The following is a 14,559-nucleotide window of genomic DNA, read 5'->3' on the forward strand; positions in this document are numbered from 1 at the left end:
TGTCCATTTTCAGTCTGAGTTGCATCTGTGAAATGGGACCTTATAAACCACTATGCTCAAGAACTTCACAATCATTGCCTTATTCAAAGATTTATCACTATTTTCCTTCGTCTTTTTCGAAAGAATGAAGGTATAATGTTCCTTGAGATTCACAATATGTAATGCATTCTAAAGAGGGGTATTAGGGATAAATTTCTTTTGTAGTATAATTAATAACATGATAATGCACATGCACTTCCAAGTTTACACTAACATGGCAATGAAAATCACCATTGAATTTTGAAAGAATCACCATTGAATATTGGATCGGATGATAATTTTTACTGCTATGTGAAGGAAGTGTGGACCTTATAAACAAGGGGATGGGAATATGGTAAAATGTTACTTACATATGTTAAGGCCTGCAGCTGCATGAGCCATCTCAGCACACTGGCAAAGACATATGGAAGAGAACAAACAATAGAAATAACAATTACCAGCCTTTCCAAATCATCACCAACAGATATCTACACCAGAAATAATATATTGTCTTCCTTTGAATCTATACATTATAGGGAAAAAAAATAATAATAAGAAGTGTAAGGAGGAAACAATGGCTAGGTCAGTCCCATATCCAGGTCTTTCCAGTTATTCTGTACCGCAGGCCAAAGCATATTACTACCAAGCCACTCCACTATGCAAAAAAATCAGATAGAAGCACATAAATAAAAAATGGGGTTTCCCTCACATTTCCATCTGCGCTACGATACCAACTGTTCTTTCTTATTGTTTGCCTCTTCAGCTTTAATGCTCCCTTCTTTTGCAGCAGGTTTTTCGGCAGCCGGGTAAGACAATCTCCGGGCCACCTTTGTGATTCCCCTCCCATTAGCCGAAGGAGGTTTGACTGAAACAGATGTTTTAGGTTGCAATGGACTTACATTTCTACCAACCTTGCTAGACTGTGTACTCTGGGGTTTCTTTGGGCTAATAGACTTGGGGGGGACACGGCTTTCCCATGGGCGCGCAGCAATCCAACGTTCCAACCAGCTCCAACCCCAATTAGTTTTACTAAGTTCATAATTACCAAAACCCTGACTAGAGTTGGCTCTCCACTGCAAATCATGTAATTAGTATTCATTCCAAATGGATTCTGTGAGCCAAAGCAATGAGAATGACATACCTGATGAGAAAAGGCATAGGCCATAGTTCGCTCCCGCTTAACAGCTGCATCTTCTCTCTGATGTATCCTTGCAAGAATTTCGTCCATCGTTTCAGAGCCACCACACCATTCCACCTGGTTATCCATTGAGAGTGAGTTAATTGGATTCAAAAAGGTCCATCTATTAAATATTTTTAATTGGAAGACACAAGGGGTGTAGGCTTGTTGCAACAATCAGCTAAATGGATGTCCTCAAGCCTCTGATCTTCAAATCGAAAAAGGAAACGTACGCCTCAGGGTAATTTTTCCCCAAATGACACGCTGAAGAATGAATTATAGACTAGTTACCAAGAAAAAAAAAATCATACTTTAAATCTTAATCTTTTCCTTTTCTTTTCCCTTTTTTTTTTTTTTTTTTTTTTTTCAAGAAAGCACCAATGGCATAAAGGATCAAGAATCTCAGTATTGCTATCCAGAGGAATGTTAAGTTCTAAAGGACCAAGAATTCCCTGGATGCAACCCCGTCTAACAACTCTGAAATTTTACTTTCAGAAACAGACAGACAGAGAACAAGGAATCCAGACATCCCTTCATAATATTAAAGGAAAGAGATGCCATGTAGTCGATAGATAATTTGGCACTATTATTGATAGGTTCATGTCATGCAAGTCCTCACACATGGGAGCAGGTGGTCTAACCTCTAGGTCATGAAGCTTTGCCTCAAGTTTTAGTTGATTCTCTAATTTCTTCTGTCTAAGCCGACCTTCTGTCACCATACACAGTCTGCGAGCTCTTATCTGGGCTTGTATTTTGCTCCACGAGTGAAGATGGCTCAATGTTGTTGTAGCTTGCCTCTTAACAGGATAATTTTGGGTCAGGGTCTGTAGCCTTACTATACCTTTCAAACGACGTAAGGTTTTCCTAGCCTGCAAGAGGTCAAAATAAATCAGAAAGATGTGAAACTAAATCATTGAACCATAAGAACCAGTAAAACAAAAATAATTCTTCTTCATGACATCAACAAATTGGCAATGAATGACTACACTGTCCCTCTTACAGTATTAAGTCTATAACTCTTTGAGGATTTGATGAGTTAGCCACCTAAGAAGGAAATGTAGGGTTCTTATTTGCCTAGTGACTATACATTGGCCAACTGCTAACCGTATAATTTAGAACTAAGCAGTAGTAGAATAGAATTGTCGCCAATTATACAGCAGAGATCAATTAAAATTTCTGTTACTAGAAGGGAAACGAGTAAATCCTTCAAGGTTCATATAACATCTGTAACTACAGTTAACAGGGCAAAAATGTCAAATTAGAAAAACAAACAGCACTTTACCCTCATATAACAGGGACTAAAGACACCTGAGGGTAATGTGCTAAAACTATGGTGCTTTCATGCAATGCCTTCCATCTGGCAGGAATCCTATTCTCTTTCCTCAAACTTTCTTCCCAAGTGTTTTTGTCCCACATCACTACCTAACTAAGGATTTAAGACCATGCAGGCAGCTAAAATCTCCCGGAAAAGGAAGTTTAAATACCAAAATCATTTAAAAATATGGTCTAAATTTGATGTAGGGTCTAATCAATGCTGTTGATAGTTACATTTGGAGCAATTGAGTCTTAGTTAGAGTTTCTTTATGTGAGAACTCAAGTTTTTTTATTTTTGACTTTAAAACCAGAGTTTGACTGGTTTTAAATCAAAGACTTCTGTTAGGAATTTCATCAAATTTTGAAACGAAAACTTTTTTTCTTTCTAGTTATACCTTCTTAAGACTTAAAAAAATAAAATAAAATTGAGAACCGGGGACCTATAGTTCAAAAAATAAAAAATCGAGTTTTAAAATCAAAATGGCTCGTAATACGAGAGGTTCATATATACTTTATTTTAAGAGTCAGGGTTATTTCGAGAATTATGGATTTATAGACACAGGCTGTACTTTTGTCCCTTGGGTCTTATTTGGGTTTCATTATGTTATTGGAATTTCATTTGTGGGTTTTACAAGTTAATTATAAAAAAATTGTGGGTCTTAGTTAGGCTTAATAGTCAAATCCCGAAAAGAGATCTTAGGTTTAGACATTAATATCTACCTAGGACCAAGAGAACGCCAAAAGAATATCGGGAGAGTACCTAGCATTTTCCATATATATATATATATATAATAGTTTTTATGTTCAATGAATAATGTGTTCTATGAGAATTTTCAGCAAAGATTGATTTAAAGATTCATGCGATGCGATACTACTTTAAGGTGTGATGCGAAGGAACCCTAAGTGTAATGCTTAGGAAAGTTATGCATGATACCTAGATCATTGTTTTCTTCTTCTTCTTGCTCTTTAATTTCCAGCAACTTGAAATCTTGCAACTAGACTTTGATTTCTCACCCTTAGAACCCAATTAAAACCTTAATAGAACCTACCTTTGATTAGTCTCCAAAACCCATAAAACCAGATCCACTATAGTTCCCGTTACTGTCCAATATCCTCAGGTCTGATCTGATTCCTTCCTTTTCTCGCTTATTTTGATCTTTAAAACATACTCATTGTTACTCGATAATTAAACCTGAACCTAGTATATTTTTCCAGCCGTTTCCACCACAAACCCTAATTCCCCTAAAATTCCTGCTGCCAGGGAAAAGCCCTGCAATTCTTAAAACTCTTTAAAAAATCACTTTTCAAGCCCAATTTAAGTCAAAAGGCTTCTACTACATTTTTTTTTTTTTTTTTTTCCCATCATCTAAAACTTCAAACCTAAAAATTTTCACTAAGCTTTACCGAATAAAGGTAAGCACATGGACATGTGCTATCTTACATCAGATTTGCTGTCAGTCCTACATCACCTCCAAATGATGCCCTTTGTTTTACTTGGATCTCCTACTGTTATCCATCACTGACTAAATCAAAACCCATTCTTCCATCACTGACTAAATCAAAAACCCATTCTTGTCAATGCATGATGTTAAATGGATATTATAATCAGATGGATATGCTCTTTGCAAAATGTTGTATAAATATTGCAGTGTGCCCGTGTGACTGAAAATCTAAGTATCAGTTCCTCTTGAGAAATGCAAATCAACCAACAGAAGTGCTTGTAGATTGGCACCAAAAGAAGGAAAAATGAAAAATAGATGAAAAAAACGGAAAAAAAAAAAAAAAAAAAAAAATACATACATACATACAAAGGATGGCGCGCCACAATAACCAACTAATCTTAGACCTATATATTTAGGACTTCAGTCCGTGCAGTCTATAACACGACATACCTTGTATGCCCTGAATGCAGTTTGAATCCGTGTTGCAGCAATATCCTCAACTGGCATGCCATTGGCAAAACCAGAAGACTCTTTCCAAGTACGATTCTTCGATTTTAAGGCATTTGATTTTGCAGAAGCTGAGGATCCCTGTAACAAAGTGTTAGAAACGATGAGAATAAGCAACTATACATTAACTTCAGACTGGAGATATCAAATACAGGATAAATAAAAAAATAAATAAAGTAAACCCATTATAGTTCATAGTAATATTACCAGTTGATTCATAATGTCATTGACTTTTATTATTATGTAAGAGAATTCTGTTCATGAAAAGCAACATTAAACATCCTTCACATATATCATGCCAATGGCAGATGGAGTTATACCTTCCAGCATGTACTGGATGACAAATGATAACAGGACCATTAATAAGATAAGAAATAAATCCCAAAGCTTGACAAAATCTATTCATGTTTCCCAAGTTCCTAACTAAATTCCCTCTTCAATCTTCAAGTAATAGAACATAATTCAGTAATAACAGCTCCTTGGTTTCAATTCTGAGTCTGTAATTGATAGGAGCCAATGCAATTATCCAAAGGGACTGCAAATTAGTGTGAAGATAACAAACTAGTGAAGTTGAAACCTATGTTAATCCAAGGTGGAAGAAAAACATGATAGTTGTAGAAAAAATTAAGCCAATAGCACGGTTTCTCGACGCCTAGAAAAGTGTTGGCCCTTTCACTTTCGACCTAGAAATGAGATTTGACTCATTTCCAAAGCTTAGTATCATAGAGAAACTTCAAGAAAAACAAATAAAAACACAAGGAACAATCAATAGTATCATAGGGAAATCTCATTCCAACCATCTAATCATAGAAAATAACAAATGGTTTGCAAAACAATTTGATCCAATGGGACTGCAAATTAGTATGAAGATAACAAATCATGAGGACATTCAAGGGATTAATATATATTTTTGGTTTACAATAAGCAATGACAAGCAGGTAAAATTGACAGTTTGGATACTCATTTGAAGTAAGGAAATACAGAGCTGGGCCAAACCAAATTTAGAAATATTTTGCAATTGATAGGCTCTATACCTTCACCTTCACTTGTTTTGAACTGCCAACTTTTGCTTTCTTTAACCTGATTATCGTCTTAAACCATTGTCCAGAACCCATCCCTGCTATTAAGAATCTGTGTCCAACTTAACATAACCCTGAAAGTAATTCCAATGTAGATCTAATCAAAATCAGCATTAAGAACACATCAAACATATCAAGTATTAGAGTTTACAATTTTCAGTTTCTTTTTTCCTAGAGTTCTCAGCAACCAACCAGACAGTCTCCATAAAATTTATGAGGCTTGCCACATCTTGTTATAATAAAACAATAGCAACCCAAGTCACAAATACAGAGCAATATAAAAAGAACTAAAATTGCATTATTAAGTAAATTCGAATCAAAGAAAAAGTATCATAATTTCATAATAACATGCAAGATACCCTTCACCAATTGATCACTAATTAAGCCATTAAGTCCATGAATCATCAATACATTATCATATACTCATCAAAACTTCAAGAAAAAAACAAATAAAAACAGAAGGAACAGTCAATAGTATCATAGAGAAACCACAGTCCAACAATCTAATCATAGAAAATAACAACTGGTTTCCAAAACAATCTGCAATAGTACTTGTAATTATCTTACAATCAACTTCCAGATCCCACCCCATCCCATCCCTCCCAAACATCAACTGGGTATCCCCATTTTTCATCCCAGAACTGAAAGCAAGAAACACGAGCAAAACAAGAGAGTATCTGAGTAAGCATGACGTACCAGAGAAGAAGCTCCAAAAGGTCCAATACACTCTTTGGGAAAATGGGCGCTCAAGATCTTGAAACAAAAAGGTGTTGACAATAGTATTAGTAGTAGTAAAGGAGAAGCAAAGCCCGAGAAAAGAATAAAAGGTGGGTAAGCAATGTGGATCTCCATGGCCCAACACCAGCTTTTGTTTCTTTCTTTATTTTTATTTCAATTCTATTTACTCCTCGAAAGATGTTAAGCAAAATAATATCATAGTATTAATAAATGATAAAAATCTCTGTCTTTTTCTCTCTCTCTCTGTCTCTCACTCTCTCCTGTTTGTTGTTCTGTCTGGCTCTCTGTCTCTCTCTCTCTCTCCTCAATCAAAGGGCTCAACCAACGCTACAACTCATGTGGGCGTGAATGTTGTGTTGTGTGGTCAGAGGCGTAGTTGTTGTGGGTTTTTTTTTCTTTTGTTTAAAAGGTCAAGACTTCATCAAAGGGTGGCTACAGCGACAGCAGAACAAACGGAGATAATGCTTGATGGTGATGGGCTGCCTTTCTTATTTGGATTTTTACCATTTTTAACAAAAACATATATTTCTCCAAAGGGAAATTCTCATCATTGATTGTACCAAAAATAATTCTTGTAATTTTGTTGGTTACTGGAAGTAGGGCAATATGTCCAAGGTGCTCTGGGCGAGCGAGGACCGAAATCGCCACCCTCTCTCAATCTCTCCTAAGAGCAACGCTCTAACCAACTGAGTTACGGAATCCTGTTGTTGAGTTTGCAGTTTTGGTTCGAAGTAAAAAAGAGAAAATTTCTAATAAATTTTTGAGTAAAAGCACATTTTTTTTGTGATCATTTTCTTTTTTAATTTTTAATAATTGATTTTCTTTTATTTTTTATTTTTAATAATTGATTTTCATTTAAAATTGGGGCTGAAGCCCTTCAAAAGTTTGAAAAATTCAAAAATTTAATATGTCTTATAAGATGGATCCCACAAATTAACTATTTTTTTTTTTTTTCTAAAAAAGTCCTTATAATTTACCCCGGCATGAAAATTTTTAGGGAAAAATCATATGTAGTCCCTAAGTTTTTTATTTGAGTTGAATTTAGTCATTGGGTTTATTTGACGGAAAATTAATGATGTCATATGTCGCATGTGTCTCAATTAACAAGCCAGCGGCCTTCCTTGTGTGTAAACATGTAAAAAAAAAACACTAATATCAATGTGTCAAGTCGATCTTCCATACAAAAAAAGAAAAAAAAAACAAAGAACAAAGAAAAATAAATAAAAACCATATTTTTCGTCATCCTAATCTTTTGGATTTATAGCATTAGAAGGAAAACTGTTAATTTTGACACCAGCATTGATATTGGGTGCTAATATGGATTTTGGCGTGTCAAATGACACACGTGGCAAATGAAAAACTGTTAACTTTGACGACAAAGTGATAGAATGACCAGTTTAAAACTTGGGCAAAACCTAAGGCTATATTTTGGTAAGAGCCGATCTCTATTCATCAAAAAAAAAAAAAAAATCAATTCCTAATATTCATACTTTTTACATCACATTAATTACCTTTTACTACTATTTAAATAAAAAAAATAAAAAAAGGTTCATTTTTCACTTTTTCATACTTTTACTTTTCTTTTCTTTTTTTTACATCAATCAATTGTTGCTACTAAAATAAAATAATAATAATAATAAATTAAGTAATTAATTAATTAAAAAAAAAAACTTCAAGGCTCTTCCCAAACAGAGCCTTAAGGATTTTATTCTTGAAATTAAAAACTAAATGACTAAATCCAAATCAAATGAAAACTTAACATCTAAATATAATTTTTTTCAAAATTTTATCCATAATTGACCATATTGTGAATGTACATGCATGATATAGTGTGATGTTATCTAATCACCCATAAGAGGAGTCCGCTTAACCACCTGGTCCGGTCCTATCATAAGAATTTGTTGAGCATTTTCAATTGACATGCAATTTCAATAAAGAAAACGGGTAAGATGGACCAACCAAAAGAAGTTGACCAATCCTTATGAGAGACGACTGTTGATTGTATTGGCCGTTTGGTAACGTAGAGACAAAAATAGATGTTTGATAACGATTTTTAGAAAGTGTTTTTTAAGTGTGAAGAAAATATTTTGATTTGATATAAAAGTTAAAATGTTTTTAATGAAATCTAGATTTGAAAAGTGTTTTTATTTTGAAATATGCTTTGAATTTTGAATTATTTGTTGATGACTACGAGAAACATGTGTAAAAATGTTTTCGAAATAGTGACTAAACAAGAATGCAATACGAATTGAAAAGCGTTTTTTGTTTGAGAAAAATATGTGTGCCTCGTCAAATTGATACTCAATTTGAATTGTCCTCTCAAACTAAAAATTATATCAATGTCCCTCTAAAACTATCAAAAAAAATTATAATATACCCTTTTTGTCTTGCAAAAATATAAAAAGATCGACCTTAAAAACCTTTTAGGGTTAATTACATTTTTAGTACTTAGGATTTCACGGTTTTATTTTTCCTACTTAGGTTTCAATTCGTATCATAGATGATACCTGATTTATGGGTAAATACCAATTTAGTATCTCTGTCTCCATTCCGTCAACCAAACTAATGGACTGCCATGCAAGTGGTTTCGGCCGCCCCCTGCGGCCCATCTGGTGGTCGTGCGAACCACTCATAATGCCTTTGGGGGTGGTTCAACTACTCCTAATGGCCAAAAAGGGGTGGCCGAAACCACCCCCAAAGGCCTTTGGCCACCCTCAAAAGGCCATGCGGTGGTCGAACCACTCACAGACAGGCTATTGGGGGTAGTCAAAACCAACCCCATTGCAGTCCGTTAGTTTAACTAATAGAGATACTAAATTGATATTTACATATAAGTCAGGTACTATATGTGATACGAATTGAAACCTAGGTGAGAAAAAATAAAAACATAAAAACCTAAGTATTAAAAAGATAATTAATCCAAAATTTTAATAAGACAAAAAAGCCCCTATAAAAAAACAAAAAAAAACAAAAGTGGAAGATGGGGGCCCAAGTCACACCTTGGCTCCCGGCCCTGCCAAATGCTTTTATATTTCAATGATTTGCGATTTGGTTTAAAATGGTACATTTTATCTATAAAATTACAATGCCAAATACACCCGTATGTAGGTGTTGTGCAAATTTATTTAACTCGCAAGTGCACGAATCGATTGTAGTTTAATGGATTGCAAGTGCGAGGTCGATCCCACAGAGAATTGTATTTTTGAAAGAACAATTTATATCTAAACTAATTAAATCATAATCTAGTTCCAAAAGGGTTTTGATTTTTGAGTTTTGAAAATTAAAGGATAAACATAAACTAAATAAAATAAGTAAATCTAAGAATAAAGGTACTAAGGTTTGGGAATTTACACTCACCAAATCATAACAACATACATTATATTCATCAATATTAATCTGAAGTTCTCACAAATTAAATCATATATATGTTTTACTATACTTCAAAGAATTAATCAAAACCATCCCATGTATCCATTCATTGACCAAATCACAAAAGGAATCCAAATTAAATTGAAACACCAGATGTATCCGTAGAACAAATCACAAGGGATATCCAATTTTTATGAGTTAAAAGCCAAGCAATCAATCATATGAAATTATCTCAAATCATCACATGTATCCTTGAATCACAAGAGATATCCAAGAATTACTCCACACAATTGATTAGAAGTAAAACAATTGAAATATAAAACCCAATAAAATCAGAATAATAAAAACTTATATAAAAGTATTGATGTTCTTCATCGGCGAGGCTTCATCCCCAACCTTAGTTGGGAATTTAGCTCCACATAAAAATAAAATCTAAACCTAAATCTAAACCTAAAGAAAAACTAAACAAAAGAATTTTGCTCTCTGGGATTGTCTGTCTTTTCTTGAATGCAAAGAAGTCTATTTATAGGCTTAGGGAAGTCCTAGAAGCCCAAGTAAACCTAGATAATTCGGAGGTCTGTCTCCCAGTTAAAATAGAAGTCTGAAATCGGAATAGGATTCGTCCAAATTTGTGTCCTTAATTGCGGGGCGATTTTGACATAGTAACTGTACGAATTACGAAAATCCTATTTCACAACAAATTGTAGTATTTTGAGCTAGCTTTCCAATGCCGTTTGAATCACTTCAATCCGATATTTGACCGGAGAGTTATGGTCAAAATACTAAGACGTGTGCAGAATCTGAATTTGAATCCGATCCGAAATATTATCCAATCTGAACTTTAATCTGATTTAACCTTTTCTTGGATTTGGTTAGATTTAACCACATCATCTAGGTCTTCTCAAAGTATGCTTTCTTCCAAACTTCGCATTTTTTCCTTTAAAGCTGCAGTTTTTTCTTCAATGACTTACAAAACACTAAAAACACAAAACTAACACAAAATATTAAATAACGACACAGCTAAAGGATTAACTAATGTAAATAAAGGGGTTCAAATATGCAATATTTGGCACTTATCAGTAGGCTTTAGCCTTTAGGGGCACCTAGTTTGAATTCACTGATAAAAGGTGGGAGATCAATCGTAGCATTGGAGAAGGGATTAAACAAATTAATGTGGGTTTGTTTCTTCATCCAAAAGCACCACCCACCGGTGAGACAAGCCCACTCACCAAGCATCAAGTAACCCCTCGAACACGTTCTTGATCATGTGAAGCTTTTTCTCTGTGAGGTTGAAGAAGCAACACTGCAACGGCTATGAGTAGCATCGACTTTTTCGTAGCTGGGAAGCATGAGCCATTCAACTTAAGGCTGTGGATCGACTATTGCTTGACAAGGAGGACACAATTTGGGAAGCATCAGCCATTGGCATTGAACACCAAATCCTTCCCTCTCTGTTCTTTAGAGAAAACAACGTCTCTAAGGATGGCTAAATCATCTCTAACACTTTTGGTCATAAGGGGGGTCGAGCCACTCTCTTTTTCAAACAATGGTATGAAATTTTTTTGGACAAAAATCTTCTTATGTTAAGAAAGAAAAATCTTATTAGACGAACTAAAGTTTTTATATGTTCCAAATTTCTCAATATCATTTGTTTTGTATTTATTAATTTGTTTCTTTATATATATGGTATATGATGATAACTAGATGATAAAAAAAAAAGGTAGAAAATTAATGTTCACTCCATGGCTGCGTGTCATCTTACATTGAATAAAGGTCATATGATATGATAACTTCTCTCAGGAATAGTACTGAATAAGGAGAAGGAAAGGAAAATACCCCCCCAACAACCTCTGTTCATACTGCTCAGATGCTATCATTAGGGCAGGACATAAAATCGTCAGACAGATCAAGTTGTGCTTCTAGATCTTCAGCCTTGTCTTCATTCTTATAACGTGATATATACGACATATATAAGATGTGAAAGTTATACAAATTCTCACGTTTAATTTTGTAGAAAACATTAAGCCAATTATGGCAGCCTAGAAAAGTGTTGGCCCTTTCACTTTCGACCTTGATCATTTCCAAAGCTTAATTACGTACGTAACACATGAGGCAGAGGCGCCCAGTGTTTGATCAACATCTGGCCCATAATCAATGAGAAAAGTCCATGCATGGCTAAGACTATCAAGGCCCAAAATTTACCATCTACCCTCCTCATGCCCCCTGTTTGCTTTCACTCTCCCAAACCCAAAAAATTAAGAAATTGAGAGGAGAAAAAAGAAGGATAAATTTGTACAAAAATAAAATATTAATTTGAAGTTATAGGTTTAATCACCAGAAAAGTATACATTACAGCTTAATCAAATTAAACGTAGGCAGCCATTCCTAAATTGTTGGGAAATTTAGGCCCCATTTATTTTGGTGTAAAATATTTTTAGCTGAAATTATTTTTGGAAAAAGTGGCTATATATGTTTCTTTTTTTTTTTTTTTTTTTTTTTAGCAAAAAAGGTAGGCCGGGGAGACCGATTGTGGCTATCCTACATGGGCGTAACCATATATAGTAGCACCTACCCACTGTGAGCTGCATAGGAGGGGCCTAGACAGTGAAAACCGTAAACACTCTTTCAAGTCTGACTGAGCTATAGTGTGACCTAATCCCAACAGGGTATCAATGAGAATCCAAGGTGGTTAATACTAATTAGATATATGTGATGATTCTTTATTGCGAAAATTTAAATTCACGCTTTATTACATACCCTGACCACTTGAGAACTTTCTTAAGCCATTGAACCATTACCCTTGATAATAGCTATGTTTCATTGTTTGTTTGCAAACTCAAAATTTTTCAAAAACCACTTTTTTAACTTTTGTGCCATATGGAAAATTTTCAAATACTTCTTATATTTTTATATAATATAAGGAGGCACGTACAAGGAAATGAGAGAAGGCGAAAAGGAATTAAGAAGGAAGAGAATGTACGAGAATAGAAGGCTGAGATCTAATGCAATTCCTATCCACATTGCTTGTAATTTGGATAAGCAACTGTAAAATGGTCAGTGTAGGCCTACTTGTTGGGGCAGGTAGGCCACATAAGGATCCCTTATAATAACTTGCTTGGGTGGAATAGCAGTGAAAAATATTTTACCCGTAAACCATTTTATACCTCATGGTAGTTATTTTCCTCCGTCAACTAAAAACATTTTCTAAGTCCTCTGTCAAGAATAAAATTAGCTTTCCACAGTAGTGTGCGTACGACCTCAGACATATATAGGATACCATTTAATCTTAAATAAATTGATATTGGTCTAGTAAGAATACGTGAGTCAAAGGAAACACAATTGCCATGAAAGATCTCTCATTTTAATTTCCACAAAATGATGAAAGCATAAAAAATTAGTGATTTTTAGTTTGACATTTTCCGAAGCACCTCCCCAAATGTCAAGCCTTGGAAAAAGATGGCGGTACAAAATTCCTACTCCAACGACTTTTCTGGAAGCTCCCTATCAAAGACATTTCCACCTTTCACAAGAACAAAGTCATATTTATGTGTTAAATAGAAAATATTAAAACAAATAAACTCTTAGCAAATCGAAAGAATTTGAGAGATAATCAAAGGCTTGGGAGCAGCTAGCTATGGGTCGTGATGATGATACTGATGATGAAGGCAATAGATTTGGTATCAGCAGCAAGATCATGGGCACCGCTATCTTCTCCCTATTCGCCGTCGTGGTGATCATCGTCCTCCTCCATATTTACGCCAGATATCTCTTAAGACGCCAAGAAAGAAGACAGCGTGATTCGCCGTATAGGGCAACAACCACCACCACCACCACCACCACCCAAGCTGCACCGGATGATCAAATCCGCCGACATCCGGCGGCCGGGAAAGGTCTCGATCCAACGGTCATAGCCTCGCTGCCAAAGCTCACTCACAAACCGTCGGATCATAGTGAAGCTGTAGAGTGCTCGATTTGCTTGAGCACCGTGGGGGAGGCGGCCACCGTCAGGGTTCTACCAAATTGTAAGCACATGTTTCATGTGGAGTGCGTTGATGTGTGGCTTAGCTCGAACACAACTTGCCCCATCTGCCGCACCGCGGCTGAGCCAAGGGTGGTTCATCCGGTGCAACCCACGGCTCCGCCTGCTGAATTGGAGAAGGCGGAGCCGGTGCAACCCACGGGTGAGCCAAGGGTGGTTCATCCGGTGCAACCCACGGCTCCGCCTGCTGAATTCGAGAAGGCGGGTGGGTCGGGCGGGTCAAGAGTAAGCTCATTTCGGACGATGCTTAGCATGGAGAGATCGTCTAGGAGGGTTCAGAGTTGTGGAGATCATGATGAAGTGGGTGCAGAAGATCTAGAAAGACAGTGATTGCTGGGTATAATTACCTAATTAATTAGTATTTTTAGGTAATTATATATTTTTCAAATTCTTGGTATAAATATATGAATATGGGGTTCAATTTTTTATATTGGTGATGAGTATGTTGTAGCATATGGGACCAGACAATATTGTATGAGTACTGCCTTCCCAGTTTACATAAGACAAAATATTATAGGATTCACTTTGGTGTTGATTTATGTAGTTTTCCATTGCATGTATGTAAAAGGATATTGCATTAATGCCCTAAGGTTTTTTAGTTTATGGAACATCCTCAAATTACCATTATATTGATAATGTCTTTTTCAAATTACTAAAATACTGTTAATGTCTCTAAAGCAGCAAAAAAATAAAGATGATCATAATTTTTTTTTTTAATAAAACAAAAATAAAAAAAAAAGAAAATTAAACAAAGAGAGTCCCATAAAAGTCTAAAAGCCCACAGACAAAGTTTTCCTTTAAACTGGATTGAAGGAATTTCCTTCAATCTAGCCTATAAAAGTGACATGTGTCCCTGAACATGTGAAACCTTAAAAA

The 14,559-nt window shown here is 35.3% G+C and overlaps 2 protein-coding genes across 2 annotated transcripts; one reads left to right on the forward strand and one right to left on the reverse strand.

The window, feature by feature from the left end:
* Positions 1–489: 489 nt before the first annotated feature.
* Positions 490–6,382, reverse strand: IQD9 (IQ-domain 9). Its single transcript, XM_059583090.2, has 6 exons — positions 6,234–6,382; positions 5,493–5,611; positions 4,402–4,539; positions 1,837–2,064; positions 1,160–1,273; positions 490–1,091 (listed from the first exon to the last, which is right to left on the reverse strand). The coding sequence occupies exons 2-6, from the start codon at positions 5,571–5,573 to the stop codon at positions 741–743; spliced, it is 912 nt and encodes a 303-aa protein (XP_059439073.2). The 5' UTR covers positions 5,574–5,611; positions 6,234–6,382; the 3' UTR covers positions 490–740.
* A 6,785-nt stretch (positions 6,383–13,167) lies between these two features.
* LOC132172455 (E3 ubiquitin-protein ligase ATL41-like) lies at positions 13,168–14,286 on the forward strand. Its single transcript, XM_059583964.2, has one exon. It carries the CDS (start codon positions 13,279–13,281, stop codon positions 14,011–14,013), a length of 735 nt encoding a protein of 244 aa, XP_059439947.2. The 5' UTR covers positions 13,168–13,278; the 3' UTR covers positions 14,014–14,286.
* Positions 14,287–14,559: the final 273 nt, after the last annotated feature.

Source organism: Corylus avellana, chromosome 1, assembly GCF_965113065.1.
Source record: "Corylus avellana chromosome 1, dhCorAvel1.hap1.2, whole genome shotgun sequence".
NCBI lineage: Eukaryota > Viridiplantae > Streptophyta > Magnoliopsida > Fagales > Betulaceae > Corylus > Corylus avellana.

Excerpts from the sequence above, each read along its gene's own strand:
- IQD9 (XM_059583090.2), bottom strand. The coding sequence starts at position 5,573 with ATGGGTTCTGGACAATGGTTTAAGACGATAATCAGGTTAAAGAAAGCA. Across the intron at positions 2,065-4,401 it reads CTGCATTCAGGGCATACAAG|GCTAGGAAAACCTTACGTCG; the intron begins GTATGTCGTGTT and ends GACCTCTTGCAG. Across the intron at positions 1,274-1,836 it reads CAAAGCTTCATGACCTAGAG|GTGGAATGGTGTGGTGGCTC; the intron begins GTTAGACCACCT and ends ATGGATAACCAG.
- LOC132172455 (XM_059583964.2), top strand. The coding sequence starts at position 13,279 with ATGGGTCGTGATGATGATACTGATGATGAAGGCAATAGATTTGGTATC.